The sequence below is a fragment of the Hyperolius riggenbachi genome, chromosome 3 (assembly GCF_040937935.1).
Source record: "Hyperolius riggenbachi isolate aHypRig1 chromosome 3, aHypRig1.pri, whole genome shotgun sequence".
Lineage (NCBI taxonomy): Eukaryota > Metazoa > Chordata > Amphibia > Anura > Hyperoliidae > Hyperolius > Hyperolius riggenbachi.
This window is the reverse complement of record NC_090648.1, coordinates 421,462,221-421,477,479: the sequence shown is the minus strand read 5'-3', so window position 1 is coordinate 421,477,479 and position 15,259 is coordinate 421,462,221. Positions and strand designations below refer to the sequence as shown.

Here is a 15,259-nt window from a genome sequence, read left to right as displayed (position 1 = left end):
TCCGGCGGAGAGTGAAATCATCAAAGAGGCTGTGCCTGCAATGCCACACAGATCGGGGACAGCATAATCAGCACACTGCCGCTTTCCAAGGCATGGGGGCACCGAGATATGGGGAGGCACCGACAGCTGTCTTGCATATAAGCCGAGGGGGGGGGGGGGGGGGGGGACTGTTCAGCACATTTTTTGTGCTGAAAAATTTGGCTTATATGTGAGTATACATGGTAGGTATAATGTTTGTCTGCTCAATAGCAGTCTATTAAGTATCACTGAGCTTACAGCCTTACTAGAGGGAGATGAAGGGAGGTAACGATGCATAAATAGATCAGAGCAACAAGTCAGTTACAACAGAAGCTCCCCTACAAGATAATGGGCAGATCAGCTGGGACGTCCTTTAGTTCAGAAGTGACAGAATGGCAAATGATAATTTGAGTGAAGAAAGACCCCTGCCTGTTTTCCTTAAATTCACTTTTTTTTATTGCAGGTTCTCTCACATGTTGGCTTAATTTTACCCAGCACTTGTATAAACACTAATTTGCCATAGTGCCCCTTTAAAACTCATCAGCGTGCAATCCCCCTCTTTAGGATCAACCACCTTGGGCTTGTGTGCATTCACGCTCAAGTGAATGACCTTACGGGTTAACAGTGTACTGATCCAAACATTGTTACGGGCCATCACCATTTTTAAAATGAGTATGAGAATTCCATCCAGCACAGTGGACACACATGACGTGGATAGGAGAAAGATTGAGGAGTAGACTACACAGGAGGTAAATTATGATGTGTGTAAATGTCTACTTTTTCAGTTCAGGTTCCCTTTAATCATTTTTTTTTATAAAGATGTTTTCGGGGTTAAGTCATAAAGAAGCTCAGAAAATTCCAAAAAGTCTATACAAACCCACTCATATGTGTACCTTTCTGGAGCATGTCTTTATGCTAGTAAATGATATACTACATGCTCAATTCTAACATACAGCTATCCGAGATAAAGCAACAAAACCTGCAACAAAAGCATCCCAAGGTACTGTAATACTTTAGTTACATTGAAATGGAAAACATTTCTGATTTTTTTCCCTTACATTTTCTGCATCTTGCCTTGTTCTGAACGTTAAAATGATACTTGGTGGGTATTCTTCCTCTCTCTGATCATCAACTTCTCCAAATTTCTACAAATTAAAATGAAAAAGATAATTATTTTTTTTTTACAATAAAGAAAGATTGTAAAAATGTCCTATAGAGGCTTCTGCATCGAAAAATGACACTTTATATTCACTGCACAATCATAAGTAGCTGAGTGACAAGAGGGGAAAGGCACAGACTGAATACCCCCTGAGAAGATAGAAGATTATAGGAGTAACGATCTGTGGAGCAGGAAGTGGTCAGTGTTGGGGCACCTGGGCAGGTGTAAAAGGGACTTGACATCCCCAATCCAGGAGCTGATCTACAGACAGAAACCAGCAACGCAGCTGTGAGCTTACACAGAACTACAGTAACATCTGTGCCTGGTGAGGGGTTTTGAAAACCAAGGATTTTGCCTATTGCCGTTGCTATTACTGCTTAATTCTGTTCAATCGCAACTACTACAGCACATTTTAAATTCATGCTGAATATATGGTTGTACAATCACCAAAGGTCCGCACCATCCAACGTTCAAATTTCTTTATTTATAGCTCTTTAGTAAAAGACATCAATAAAACAGGTCTGCGTGATGATGACGCACAGGCGTTTCTACCCTTCTTTCTCAAATCATTGCAGAGTGACAGCACACTACAAACAACACACATCTTTTATAGGTCTCAAGAGGACCTGATGGAAGACTTACAATTTGCATATTCATGGATGAATCCACCAATCGCATATTTAGATGTAAATCTACTGGGAAATAAGAGTAAGATCTCACCATAACATATTCAATACATTTAAACTACCCATAGCTTTTCATTCCAACTTAAATCCACTCTCTAAATGTCAAAAATTAAGCTGGCCATACACTGGCCCGATTTGCCGCCGTTTCGACAGCAGATTCGATCACTGGGATCGAATCTGCTGCCAATCGTTCGCGCTACACGCCGAATTTCGATCCATTTCGTCCGATCCCGTCGATCGCTCCGTGCGGAAAATTACCGTCGATCGCCCGCGGGTAGGGAGCGCGTCGCTAGCGGCGTTCGAGTGCCTGACGACCGACGCAATAGAGCGGCAATACATTACCTGCTCCGCCGGCGCGACTGCCCCCGGTCACCGCTGCTCCGTCTCCGCTCTGGTATCCGGCATGCTTCAGTTCCTCCAGCCCGGCAGGAAGTTTAAACAGTAGAGGGCGCTCTACTGTTTAAACTTCCTGCCGGGCAGGAAGAAGTAAAGCATGCCAGACCTGGAGACCAGAGCGGAGACGGAGCAGCCGTGACCGGGGGCAGTCATGCCGGTGGAGCAGGTAATGTATGCGGGCGGGAGCGGCGGCAGCAGCACCACAACAGATTGTGAACCGATTTCAGCCCGAAACCGTTCACAATCTGTTTGCTGTAAAGGTAGCCATACGATCCCTCTCTGAGCAGATTCGATCAGAGAGGGATCTATCTGTTGGTCGAATCTGATGGCAAATCGACCAGTGTATGGCTACCTTTACTCTCCAGTGTGTCACACTTGGCTTATCTAAATAAAGGGAGAAAATTAACATATCATGGGCAGCACAACCAATCATTTCTATAGCGACAACACAAATACGTGTCAAAATACGCATAGAGCTGGCCAAACCTCAATTTGCAGACAACGTCCACCGAAAGACTTTGAGGCATCACATCCGTCCAAAAGTACGAATGGATCTGTCCAATCATAATCGCGCCTACAACATCTGCATAAAGACTAGCAGCGTCCCATCCGCACATAAGTACGCGTCCAATCAACAACGCGCCTACAACGTTCGCATAACAACTAGCACGCAAAAAAAACATCCACATTCCAAAGCGTAAAATGTCAAATTTAATGCAGTGATTGTGCAATGCCCCCATGAATAGTCATCACTCCTAGAACAAATTACTGATTAATCCAAATTTCTTAGTAAGTATCAATCAACTCAACTAGAGATAAACACATTATATAAGCAATTTACAAATATCGTATTCACGATTGAAACTCTTAGGTTCCAAAATATCAAGCCTCTTTATCCAAAAATATTCCCTTTTCAGCAATTCTTTTAATCTGTTGCCTCCCTTCCTCTGCGGTGGTACCCCTTCCAAAACCTGCACCCTCAACTGGGCTACATTGGCTTTCCGGAATACCCAGGCTGTGTTTTTTAACCTCTTGGGTACCTGTTTTCAGATAAATTTTACATCAGAAAGCCTGCATGTGTAACATTTCTTGAAGTTCTTCTAAGCTGCGGCAATTAAATAGATTGTTTAGAAAGACTAATAGATTCAGAAAAGATTCAAGGCAAGGAGAGGCAGTTTTAAAAAAAGCACATCTAAAGGGAAGTTGGGGCTGCATCTTTTATTGTAACTCTGTCTCTGCACAGAGAAAATGTATCAACTCAGGCAGCACCGCTAGTTTAGTTTGGGAATTCCTCGACCTTTTATTGCAACTGTAAACTTTTTTTTTATGAATTAGCACACAAAAGTCTAAAATACCGATGCAGTGTGTTCCCCCCAAGATTTTTTTTACCGCAATTTTTTTATGAATAGAGCCCATTATGTCCACATCTGCATGCCTTGGGGACAGTATTGCTTCTCATAAGTCTAATATTAGGACAAAAAAAAAATCCCCCCCAAAAAAATTTAATCGACTGGCAGCTTCTGAACACACTTGCATATTTGGACGCTTCCGAGCGTACTTATGTGTGGAGACGACGCAGCTAGTCTTTATGCGGACGTTGTAGGCACGATTATGATTGGATGGATCCACGTGTACTTTTGTACGGTTATGATGCGTCGAAGTCTTTTGACGGACGTTGTCAGCAAATTGACGACTGGCCTGCTCTATGCATATTTTGATACGTATTTGCGTAGTTTATAGGCGGACGTTGTCGCTATGCAGGTGATTAGTTGTGCTGCCCATGCTATGTTAATTTTCTCCCTTTATTTAGATAAGCCAAGTGTGAGAGACACTGTGAGAGAGTAATTTTAGACAGAGAGTGGATTTAAGTAAGAATAAAAAAAAAACTATAGGTGGTTTAAATGTATTGAATATGTTATGGTGAGATCTTACTCTAATTTGCCAGTATATTTACATATAAATATGTGATTGGTGGATTCATCCATGAATACTGTATGCAAATTAAGTCTTCCATCAGATCCTCTTGAGACCTATAAAAGATGTGCGTTTGTAGTGTGCTGTCAGACTCTGCAATGATTTGAAAAAGAAGGGTAGAAACGCCTGTGCGTCATCATCATGCAGACCTGTTTTATTGATGTCTTTTACTAAAGAGCTATAAATAAAGAAATTTGAACGTTGGATGGTGTGGACCTTTGGTGATTGCTGAACTTTCCCCTGTGACTCCAGGGGTGGTCCCTGCACATCAAGTCCATTGGTGCAGCAACGTTGGTTAACGAATATATAGTTGTACAACACAAAAGCTATTTTAATACAGTGTACACCTTAGGCAATGAAAAATAAAAAGTTAGTTTAAAGAGAACCCGAGGCGGGGTTCGGAGAATGAAATCCACATACAGAGGCTGGGTCTGTCTATAGAGCCCAGCCTCTGTTGCTATTTAGATCACCCATAAGCCCCCCCTGAGCTCTTCAATCCCCCCCATAAATAACAGCAGTGCTGCTGACACGCAGCTTGTCAGACGGGCTGTGTTTTCCTTTGTAACATCAGTCTCCGCTCTCCCCCACCTCCTGCATCGCTTTGGTCCCCACCCGCGTCCCTTCCCTCTCCGCTGATTGGAGGGAAGGTACGTGGGCAGGGACCGGGGCACTGCAGGAGGCGGGGGAGAGCGGAGACTGGCGTTACAAAGGTAAACACAGCCCGCGCAGCGCGGCTGTGATTTAAGGGGTCTCCCTGAGCGCAGGGGGGATTTAGGGGCGATCTAAATAGCAACAGAGGCTAGTAGAGTAGAATGAAGCGCTGCTTTTTGCTTTTAGGAGTACCTGGTAGTGGCAAATGTCCCTCAGAGGACAAGGGGCTTAGCAGCACTCAGCACCTGGAATCTGCTTTCTTACAACAGGAACTGTAAAGCAGATATTGAGACCTTTCGGTCTGGGTTGTTCTGAGCCCGACCTACAGGCTGAAATAAGGTGCAAACCTACATATGATGGTGCGCCCCCTCCTAAAAGATAAACCTTTGACCACAGGTGTCAAACCTATGGCATGGCCCAAATCACCATTTTCTATTCATGATTGTAAGCAGGTGAATAAAGCAGGAAATGTAGATCACCAACCTGTGCTGTATACATGCTCGCAGCAATGTGGAAGTTACAACATAATAGGACGCCCCAGCTCTTTCACCAGCAGGGCCTGATGATTCAATGGAGATGGTGCAGGTTTACAGTTTAACCATGTGCGCCATGCATTTAAAAGCATAACATCTTTGCCCTTCCCATCCATACCCCTGAAGGTTGTGTGCAAGCATTATCTTTATACAAAACAGCTATGCGCTGTGTGGAGCTGCCATCCCCTATCACCACCTGCTTGGGCATCCTACAATGTAAAGGTTTGCTGTGAGCATGTTCATAGAATAAAGTATACAGCACTGGTTGGTGCTCTCCATCTCCTCCTTTCTTTTGCTGCAGATGACAGCACACTAGCACACCAGTGCAGTGGACACTTCCAATTATGGCCTCGGACATTTTAAAGCGGATCCGAGATGAAAGACTAACTATAACAAGTAACTTGTCTATATATATCTTAGCTAAAGTTTAGATAGTTTTCACAGCAAATCTAGCTTTAATAGAATAGGAATATTTCTTCCTGTGATACAATGACAGCAGACATGTTGTTTGTAAACATTACACAGAGGCAGGCTTATCTGCATCTTGAGCAAAGAAAACTAATCCCCCCTCCTCCTCCCCTCTGAAATCTCTGGCTAGTAATACCTCCCCCTCCTCCTGCCCAGACTGAGCTCCCATGAGCCTTTGCTACTGTCTGAAAGTGCCTTGGCTCTCTGAAAACCTGTGGGAGTGGTTTATTTAGTTTATATGGAATTCGAGCATTAAAACAAAAAAAAGTATTTGGCTTGAGGAATGCCCTATAAACAATAGGAAAGAAACACTTATGCAATGAGTAAAAGTTCATCTCTGTTCCACCTTAAGGTACCCACCAGAAACCACCGCACCCACTTTTACAAACAATTTGTCCCACAACACAGACTTTGGCCCCTTATGTGATTTGAGTTTGATACCACTGCCTTAGACTATGATGCACTTAGGACTATAATCAGGATAAGATAGTGAACGCCTCTGAGGACAGTCAGTGACATGACTATATAGGGTGTAAAGTTTTGCAGAAGATGTCAGTGCTATATAAATACAAAATAAATAAAATGTACCGTCTAATAATATGTATACAAACCAATAGAGAAAGTTTTGAATGTTTTACTTACAGCAAAATGTTGCAGCAGCTCTTCTTTCTCTTTCTCAAAAAAGCCAGCAACAGATATAGTTTTGGTTCGATGGTCTACAACCATGTGATTTAATGACCCTCTGCCCCTTCCTCCACGACCTCTTCCTCGTCCTCTGGCCTGGGTCGGCATAGACTTGCCTCGGCCCGCAGGCAAGATTCCTAACCGAGCAGCCTGAGATAAAGAAAAAAAAATGGTCAAGTTTACCTGCCTTTTTCCTCACTAAGAAAAGCTAAAGACAGAACAATCACTCGGACTATCTTTAATAAAATTAATGTAATTCTTTGAGTCTCACACCACAAATTGGTCACTTGACCCTGCAGCTCTGTTATGGGATAGTGATATGCAACAACTCTCTCCAAAGTGTGTGATCAAAGCCAAGTGTGTGTCTGGGGTGTGTGGGGGAGTTTGGGTGTTAGACAACCCCTGAAATATGGATGGCTTGGAATCAGGATCATCAAAGAACCAGATCATGATCATGGGGAGTTCATACTTTCATATATTTTATCAGTTCACCACTTTGTCCTCCTTGACGTAGTTCTAGGTCAAGGAGGAGGACGTAGTTCTACGTCAAGGAGGACACGTGCGCTCCCGGCCGCGGATCGTTAGCCCAGGAATCAATGAATCGGGCGATGGTGCCCGATCACTGATTCCTCTCCCCCGCAGAAAAAGCGACAGCTTCTCTCGGAAACTTCTGACTCCTATGTCCCTCTAAGCGTACATGTTACGCTTAGAGTGACGTCTTGTAAACAAACTCAAGGTTGCCATCTTGTGGCCAAAAAAACTACATCTAAAAGTAAAAAAAAAATTTAAATACACATATATTTACCCAAATCAAATACTATTTACATCCCTCCCTCCCAAAAATACACACATAAAATGTTTAATAATAATAAAAAAAAAAATTACAATTAAAAAAAAAAAAAAAAAAGCACATCAATATTTAACTAAGGGTCTAAACTTTTTAAATATCTATGTAAAGATGAAATATTTCTATATTTTTTATAACCTTGTAAATAATGATGGATGCAAAACGGAAAAAATGCTCTTATTTCCAAATAAAATATTGTCGCCATACATTGTGATAGGGACATAATTTAAACGGTGAAATAACCGGGACAAATGGGCAAATACAATACGTGGGTTTTAATAATGGAGGCATGTATTATTTTAAAACTATAATGGCCGAAAACTGAAAAATAATGATTTTTTTTCAGTTTTTTTCGTATTCTGTTAAAATGCATTTACAGTAAGGTAGCTCTTAGCAAAATGCACCACCCAAAAAAAGCCTAATTGGTGGTCGGAAAAAACAAAATATAGATCAGTTCATTGTGATAAGTAGTGATAAAGTTATAGGCTAATGAATGGGAGGTGAACATTGCTCGGATGCAAAAAGTGAAAACGACCGAGGGCTCAAGTGGTTAAGGACTGGAGGCAAGGTAACTTTATTTTTACATTATTAGCACCCCCACCTAGATATCTCTTAGGCTCAACACACACCATACAATCTAGGTTGTACAATCTTACAACTTTCATGTAGTATAAGAGCTTATCCAATCAATCATTCAAGGTATTTTCAATCTGTTGGCCCTTATACTACATAGATTTGGTAAATCTGTACAACCAAGATTGTATGGTGTGTGTTGAGCTTAAGAGAAAACAGATGATTCACAATTGTACATCTCAGCCCCAGACCTTTACTCACTCCTTATGTGTTCCTCATTGTTTGCGCTATACCCTTTCAGGACCTCTCGCTTCCTACAACTCTACAAGTAAAGTGGAAATAATAATTTTTCCACCAGGTCTGTCCACTTCTCTGCCTAATAAAATAAATGTTAATAACATCCCTACAACTTCACTTCTTAAAGCATGTTGCTTAGGTGTAATATTTAAATCCTGTCCCCGTATCGCTCTTATTTAGTCTAACCAGCTCCTGTCATCTCCAGCTCAAAAACATATCCCTCAACCAGGAGAATGCTAAAATGTTAGCACTTGCTCTTATATCTCATCTGGACTATTGTAATGTACTTTTTATTTGCAGACTACCAACAGACTGGCACTGCTCCAACCTGTACCAAATTCAACTGCTCAACTCCTTTATCTTTCTTCTTGTGCCTCCTCTGCTGCTCCTCTCTTTGTGCTCTTCATTGGCTACCAATTAATCAGAGGATCCACTTCAAACATTTGACCCTAACCTACAAAACTCTCCGCCATACATCTCACTAGTTTCCAGATACCAACCCAACTGCAATCTCCGCTCACCTCCTGTAGAATCTCCTTGCATTCAGCTAGCAAAATTTCTCATAAGCCTCACCCCTACAATGGAATCCCCTTCCAAAACACAGTCATTCTCCAACGTTCTTTAACCCTCCTGGCGGTTTATTAAAATCCGCCAGGGGGCAGCAAAGCCTTTTTTAAAAAAAATTTTCATGTAGCCAGACAAGGTCTCACTACATGATAGCCTCCGGTGATCGGAGATCCCGTTCAAAGAATGGGATCTCCTGGAGGGCTTCCCCCGTCGCCATGGCGATGGACAGTATGACGTCCTAGACGTCGTGACATCAAAGGGGACTCCGATCCACCCCACAGCGCTGCCTGACACTGATTGGCCAGGCAGCGCACGGGGTCTGGGGGGGGGGGGTCGGGTGCGGCGGATAGGCGGCGATTGGATTGCACATGCAGCTAGCAAAGTGCTAGCTGCGTGTGGCAGAAAAAAAAATTATGCAAATCGGCCCAGCGGGGCCCTGAGCGGTGCCTTCCGGCGTTATAGCCCGAGCTCAGCTCGGGCTTACCGCCAGGAAGGTTAAGCGTTCCCTCAAAACTCACTTTTTCAGACAAGCATACATTCTAACTTAGGCCATTCCCCTTTTTCTCTGGCCAAGTTGTTCTCCTTCATAAATAGAACCTAAAACACAATGCAACATTTTTGTGTCACAGAAATACTCACTTCAACTTGTAACTGATTCAACTTTTTCCTTAGTTCAGTTGTGTCCTCCCCTGAAGACAGACGTTTATGGAAATCCATCTCTGCATCTAGCAGTTCCTTCTGTGCCTATAACCAGAGAAGGGGGAAACACTGATTGTGACGTTCACAATAAACTACATTAGCCAAGCAGTATAGGTCTCAGAAGAGCATGCATCCCTATACTCTCAACGCACATACCCCCTTCAAGCTACACATTTATAAGGAACTGTCAAAAAGACTTGGAATAAATAAATATAAATCTTTAACTTTTTTTTTTTAGGCACAACACCTGAAGCCCAAGAAACTTCTTTACAGTTGTTTATAGTTGTAATTGTAAGGAACAATATTTCTAGCGAGAACTACTGTATATCAGATTTTAATTTTTTATTTTTTGCTTCTAGACTTAATGATTACACCATGCTAGTTCCCTGATTGATTTAACTGGAGTATACCAGGAACAATTAAGACAGGTGGTGAGTCGATAAGCTAACCCACATGAGTCAAACAAGGCCCATGGGTCAAATGTGGCCCTCCTTGCAATTTTATGTGGCTTTTGAAAGCTTCAATAGTGCATCATTGTAAGCAGTAAAAGAACAGCAGCACACTGCCTTCCCATCCAGGAGGAGCACATCAGTGACCGTGTTTCAGATTGAAACATTGTCAGTTTAAGTTGGGATGCAGCATTAACCCACCAGACTCCCTCCAAAAATGTGTGGGGCCTGCTCTGGGGATCCGAACCTCTCGACCCCCCTCCATGTGGCTGGTAAAACCATTAAGACCACCCTCCCCCCAATGTTGTGGGTAAAACACAACACCCCCCCCCCTTACTATCTCCCCACATTGCAGTGTGGAGTAGCAGAGCAATGTAATATTTACCTGCTCCAGCAATGCATTGCTTCTTTTCCGCCCCCCCCCCCCCCCTGGAAGTTACACGCTCTGTGCTGCATACCTCCTTTTCCCGATCATGTGACATGCCTCAAAAGCCTGAGATATGCAGCATAGCATGTGTGGCTGTTAGGAAAACCCGAAGCAGTGCTGGAGCAGGTAAATATTAAAGTGGTTCTTTAATTATTTTTTTTCAGTTTCCCTTACCGGGGGCTTCTACTGGCCCCCTGCAGACGCCCTTTCTCAGACCGGTCCTCATGGATCCTCCGGTCCCCGTGCCTTGGCTCACTTATCATGTTTTTGGTCTTACACAACAAACTACACTAGACACCTGCGCGTCCGTGCATGTCCTCGCTCCCGTCGCCGGGAGTGTCTTGCACAGTACGGAGCTTTCTCGTACTGCGCAGGACAATCCCAGTGGAGCGAGGACATGCACGGACGCACAGGGACAGCGGCATTCATCTCTTAAGACCAACAATCAATAAGTGAGCTGCGGCACGGGGACCGGAGGATCCTTGAGGACCGGTGTTGGACAGGGCGTCTGCAGGGGGGCCGTTAGAAGTGCCAGGTAAGTGAGGCTTTGAAAGAAAGAAAAAAAAAAGGTTAAAGAATCCATTTAAACGGCTTCACTGCACTACTCTGCAGAAGGGGGAGGAGTGGGACTCCCTACGGTCGCTATAGTTACACCACTTCGTTTGAGACTGTTCAATAAATGTTAAATCCTGATAAAAAATAAAATAAAATAAATTAGCCCATGACTTAGACTAGGTTTTAGATTTCGTGCCCTTATGTGATTTGAGTTTAACACCCCTGTGCTCACCAAATGATGTAGATTCTGAAATGAACTATACAGAGATTAGGAACTGAATAAAGTAATTTCCAATAAAGATGCAGCCCACCTGTCTGCCTAGCTATCCGGTGGAAGGCATGTTCTGGCCCTTCAATTGTTGCAGATGGTAGAGAGAGCCCCGGAACAGCCTTGCATGCCATGTTGTCTCTTACATGTGTGCAATGACACCAGCTTAATACCATATCAAAAGCCATCCATCTAGCCAATGAATACCAAAACAGGTTTGTAACTGTCCAACAAAACATGATTGATGTATCCCCAAAAAATAAAAACAATTGAAAATCACAATAGAATGGACAAAGGAAGAAACCAGTATATAAATCAGAACCTATAAAGGAGACCTGCTTACCCATCACCGAGGAAAGCAGACCAATCTGCAGAACGCATTAGTTTAACGCAGCAGTGAACTTGGGGAACTAACACAAAGTGACCCCACTGGGTAAGCAGGTTTCCTTCATAGGTTCTGCTTTATATACTTTCTTCTTCTGACCAGTAATTTTGCTCAATTTGCACATTAGCTATATTTATTGTTCAGCCTGCGGCTATATTCTTGGATCACCCAGGGACCATTGTTTGCGCTTAATTTCTGTCTCTGTGTGGATCATCATGTGGATCATTGAGATACTTTTATAGTGTATACCCTTTCTCCATTCAGTTGTGTTTTTTTTGTTTTTATTTTTTGGGGGGTACGTCCCTAATAAATCATGGTTTTGTTGGACAGTTACAAAATCTTTTGGCATTCATTGGCCAGACGCTAGATGGATGGCAATGTAGGAACTGTATATAGCCTCATCTCTGAAAACTATTTTCTGGAGCGGACCAGAACACTTTGGTGTCAATTCATCAAAGTCTGTTCGATAAAATATATAATAATTTGGGAAAATACCGCATTCGGTATTTAAGACCTTTTTAGCGAATTCATCAATATTTTCTCAGGTGCGGTATAAGTTCGGTATTTTAACGAAGCTCATTGACAAAAACCCGTTCAGTAACAGCAAAAGAGTGTGTATTAGTCTCGGTTCTTCTCGCAGAGACAGCAATACAATAGTACGAGGCATCCAGTCATCCCTTTAGAATGTACGTTAGTTATACTCCCTCTGCTTGCTCTAAATATATTAGTCTCAACATTTTATTTATTTTCCATGGCTTAGATGAACCCTAAGAAACTTTAACCTCTTGAGGACCGCGGTCTTCAAGGATACCCGAACTGACATGTGACATGATGAGAAAGACATGTGTATGTACAGTGCCTAGCGCACAAATAACTAGCTGTATTCCTTTTTTTTCTTTCTCTGCCTGAAAGAGTTAAATATCAGGTATGTAAGTGGCTGACTCAGTCCTGACTTAGACAGGAAGTGACCACAGTGTGACCCTCACTGATAAGAAATTCCCCCTTTTACCCCTTTCTTGCTCTCAGAAGCCATTTTCTGCTAGGAAAGTGGTTTATAGTTCGAATTTCTTATCAGTAAGGGTCACACTGCAGCCACTTTCTGTCTGAGTCAGGACTGAGTCCTTACCTGATATTTAACTCTTACAGGCAGAGAAAGAAAAAAAAAAAAGGAACACAGCATAGTTATTTGTGTGCTAGGCACTGTACATACACATGTCTATCTTATGTCACGTCAGTTCGGGTTTCCTTTAAAGAGAAACTCCAACCAAGAATTGAACTTTATTCCAATCAAATAGCGTATACCCTTTTTTACATGAGAAATCTATTCCTTTTCACAAACAAACCATCAGGGGGCGCTGTATGACTGATGTGGTGAAACCCCTCCCACAAAGGAATTCTGAGTACGTACTCTTGGCAGTTTCCGGTCTGTGAACCCTGTTGCATTGTGGGAAATAGCTGTTTACAGCTTTTTCCAACTGCCAAAACAGCAAGCAGCAGCTACATCACTTGCCAACAGTAAAAATGTCACCATATGAAAAATGTCAGAATATAAATCAGGGATTTAAAATATTTTACAATGGGCAAACACTGACTAAATCATTTATACATAATTATTGTAAAAATGAAGCACTTTATTGAATTATTTTCACTGGAGTTCCTCTTTAACCACTTGCCGACCGCGCACTCATAACGCGCGTCGGCAAAGTGGCAGCTGCAGGACCAGCGACGCAGTACTGCGTTGCCAGCTGCAGGCTGATTAATCAGGAAGCGGCTGCTTCCTGTCAATTCACGGCGGGGGGCTCCGTGAATAGCCTGCGGGCCGCCATCGTAAACACAAGCGGAAATAATCCGCTTTGTTTACATTGTACGGCGCTGCTGCGCAGCAGCGCCGTAAGGCAGATCGGCGATCCCCGGCCAATCAGCGGCCGGGGATCGCCGCCATGTGACAGGGGACAGCCTGTCACTGGCTGCACAGGACGGATAGCGTCCTGTGCAGCCCCGATCTCCGGGGGGGAGCAGGTAGGAGAGGGAGGGGGGAATTTCGCCGCGGAGGGGGGCTTTGAGGTGCCCGCCCTGCCAGCCACACGCAGGCAGGAGAGATCGGACCCCTCCCCCCAGCACATCATCCCCCTAGTGGGGAAAAAAGGGGGGCAATCTGATCTCTCTGCCTGCTACCTGATCTGTGCTGGGTTTTAAGGGCTCGCTGCAGGGTTGTACAACTCGGCACACAAGTGATTCCTCCCCCTTTTCTGCCAACAGAGCTTTCTGTTTGTTGGCTGTGATCACTCCCAAAGTGTTTATTTTTTGCAAATGTTTATATATTTTTTTATAATACATCTCCTATTTTTATTTTTTTAATGCTTCCCTCTCTCCCTCCATCGGCCAGCCAATCAGCGTGATCGGCTGTCATAGGCTTCAGTCGTGTCACACGGCTGTCCCCAGTGCAGCGCTGCCTTAGATCACAGCACTGTACAGTGTTATTAGACGGCGGTTTCGGTGTTTAACGGTACCTAGCGGCTATATATATATATATATATATATATATATATATATATAGATAGATAGATAGATAGATAGATAGATAGATAGATAGATCTGATGGACTAAAAATCTGTATTTGGACCACATGTTCTCTGGAGGGATTTAAAGAGAAACTCCGACCAAGAATTTAACTTTATCCCAATCAGTAGCTGATACCCCCTTTTACATGAGAAATATAATGATTTTCACAAACAGACCATCAGGGCGCGCTGTATGACTGATTTTGTGCTGAAACCCCTCCCACAAGAGGCTCTGGTACCGTATGGTACTCTGGGCAAACTGCCACAATGTAACAATGTTCACAGACAGGAAATGGCTGTTTAGAGCTGTCTGTAACAGCCAGAGCAGCTAGGAGCAGCTACATAATCTGCCCACAGTAAAAATGTCACCATGTAATAAATGTCAGAATGTGAATCTGGGAGAGGAAAGATTTTACAATGAGCAAACACTGACTAAATCATTTATACATAATTATGGTAAAAATGAAGCACTTTTTTTATTACATTATTTTCACTGGAGTTCCTCTTTAACGGGAAGGTTCAGGGACTAGCTAAAAAAAAATAAAAATCCATTTCCACTTACCTGGGGCTTCCTCCAGCCCGTGGCAGGCAGGAGGTGCCCTCGGCGCCGCTCCGCAGGCTCCCGGTGGTCTCCGGTGGCCGACCCGACCTGGCCAGGCCGGCCCGACCTGGCCGGCGGCCAGGTCGGGCCTCGTCTGCGCTCCATGGTGCGTTCCACGCCGGCGCGCTGACGTCATCGGACGTCCTCCGGGTTGTACTGCGCAGGCTCAGAACTACTGAGCCTGCGCAGTACAGCCCGGAGGACGTCCGATGACATCAGCGCGCCGGCGTGGAACGCACCATGGAGCGCAGAAGAGGCCCGACCTGGCCGCCGGCCTGGCCAGGTCGGGTCGGCCACCGGGAGCCTGCGGAGCGGCGCCGAGGGCACCTCCTGCCTGCCACGGGCTGGAGGAAGCCCCAGGTAAGTGGAAATGGATTTTTATTTTTTTTTTAGCTAGTCCCTGAACCTTCCCTTTAAGGCCCTGGGATCGGGATTGTAAAAAACAGAACCAGGTGAGTGAG

General features: G+C 43.8%; 1 protein-coding gene across 4 annotated transcripts in view; it reads right to left on the bottom strand.

Annotated features, from left to right (window-relative positions):
* The window catches only part of RBM27 (RNA binding motif protein 27), a 90,236-nt gene that overhangs the window by 3,539 nt on the left and 71,438 nt on the right, over nt 1-15,259 (bottom strand). For all 4 annotated transcript variants that reach the window (XM_068277538.1, XM_068277540.1, XM_068277539.1 and 1 more), the window contains 3 exons: nt 9,493-9,597; nt 6,528-6,719; nt 1,077-1,163 (listed from right to left, as the gene is read on the bottom strand). In XM_068277538.1, the coding sequence (XP_068133639.1) occupies nt 1,077-1,163; nt 6,528-6,719; nt 9,493-9,597 (384 nt within the window). The remainder of the gene's footprint in view (nt 1-1,076; nt 1,164-6,527; nt 6,720-9,492; nt 9,598-15,259) is intronic.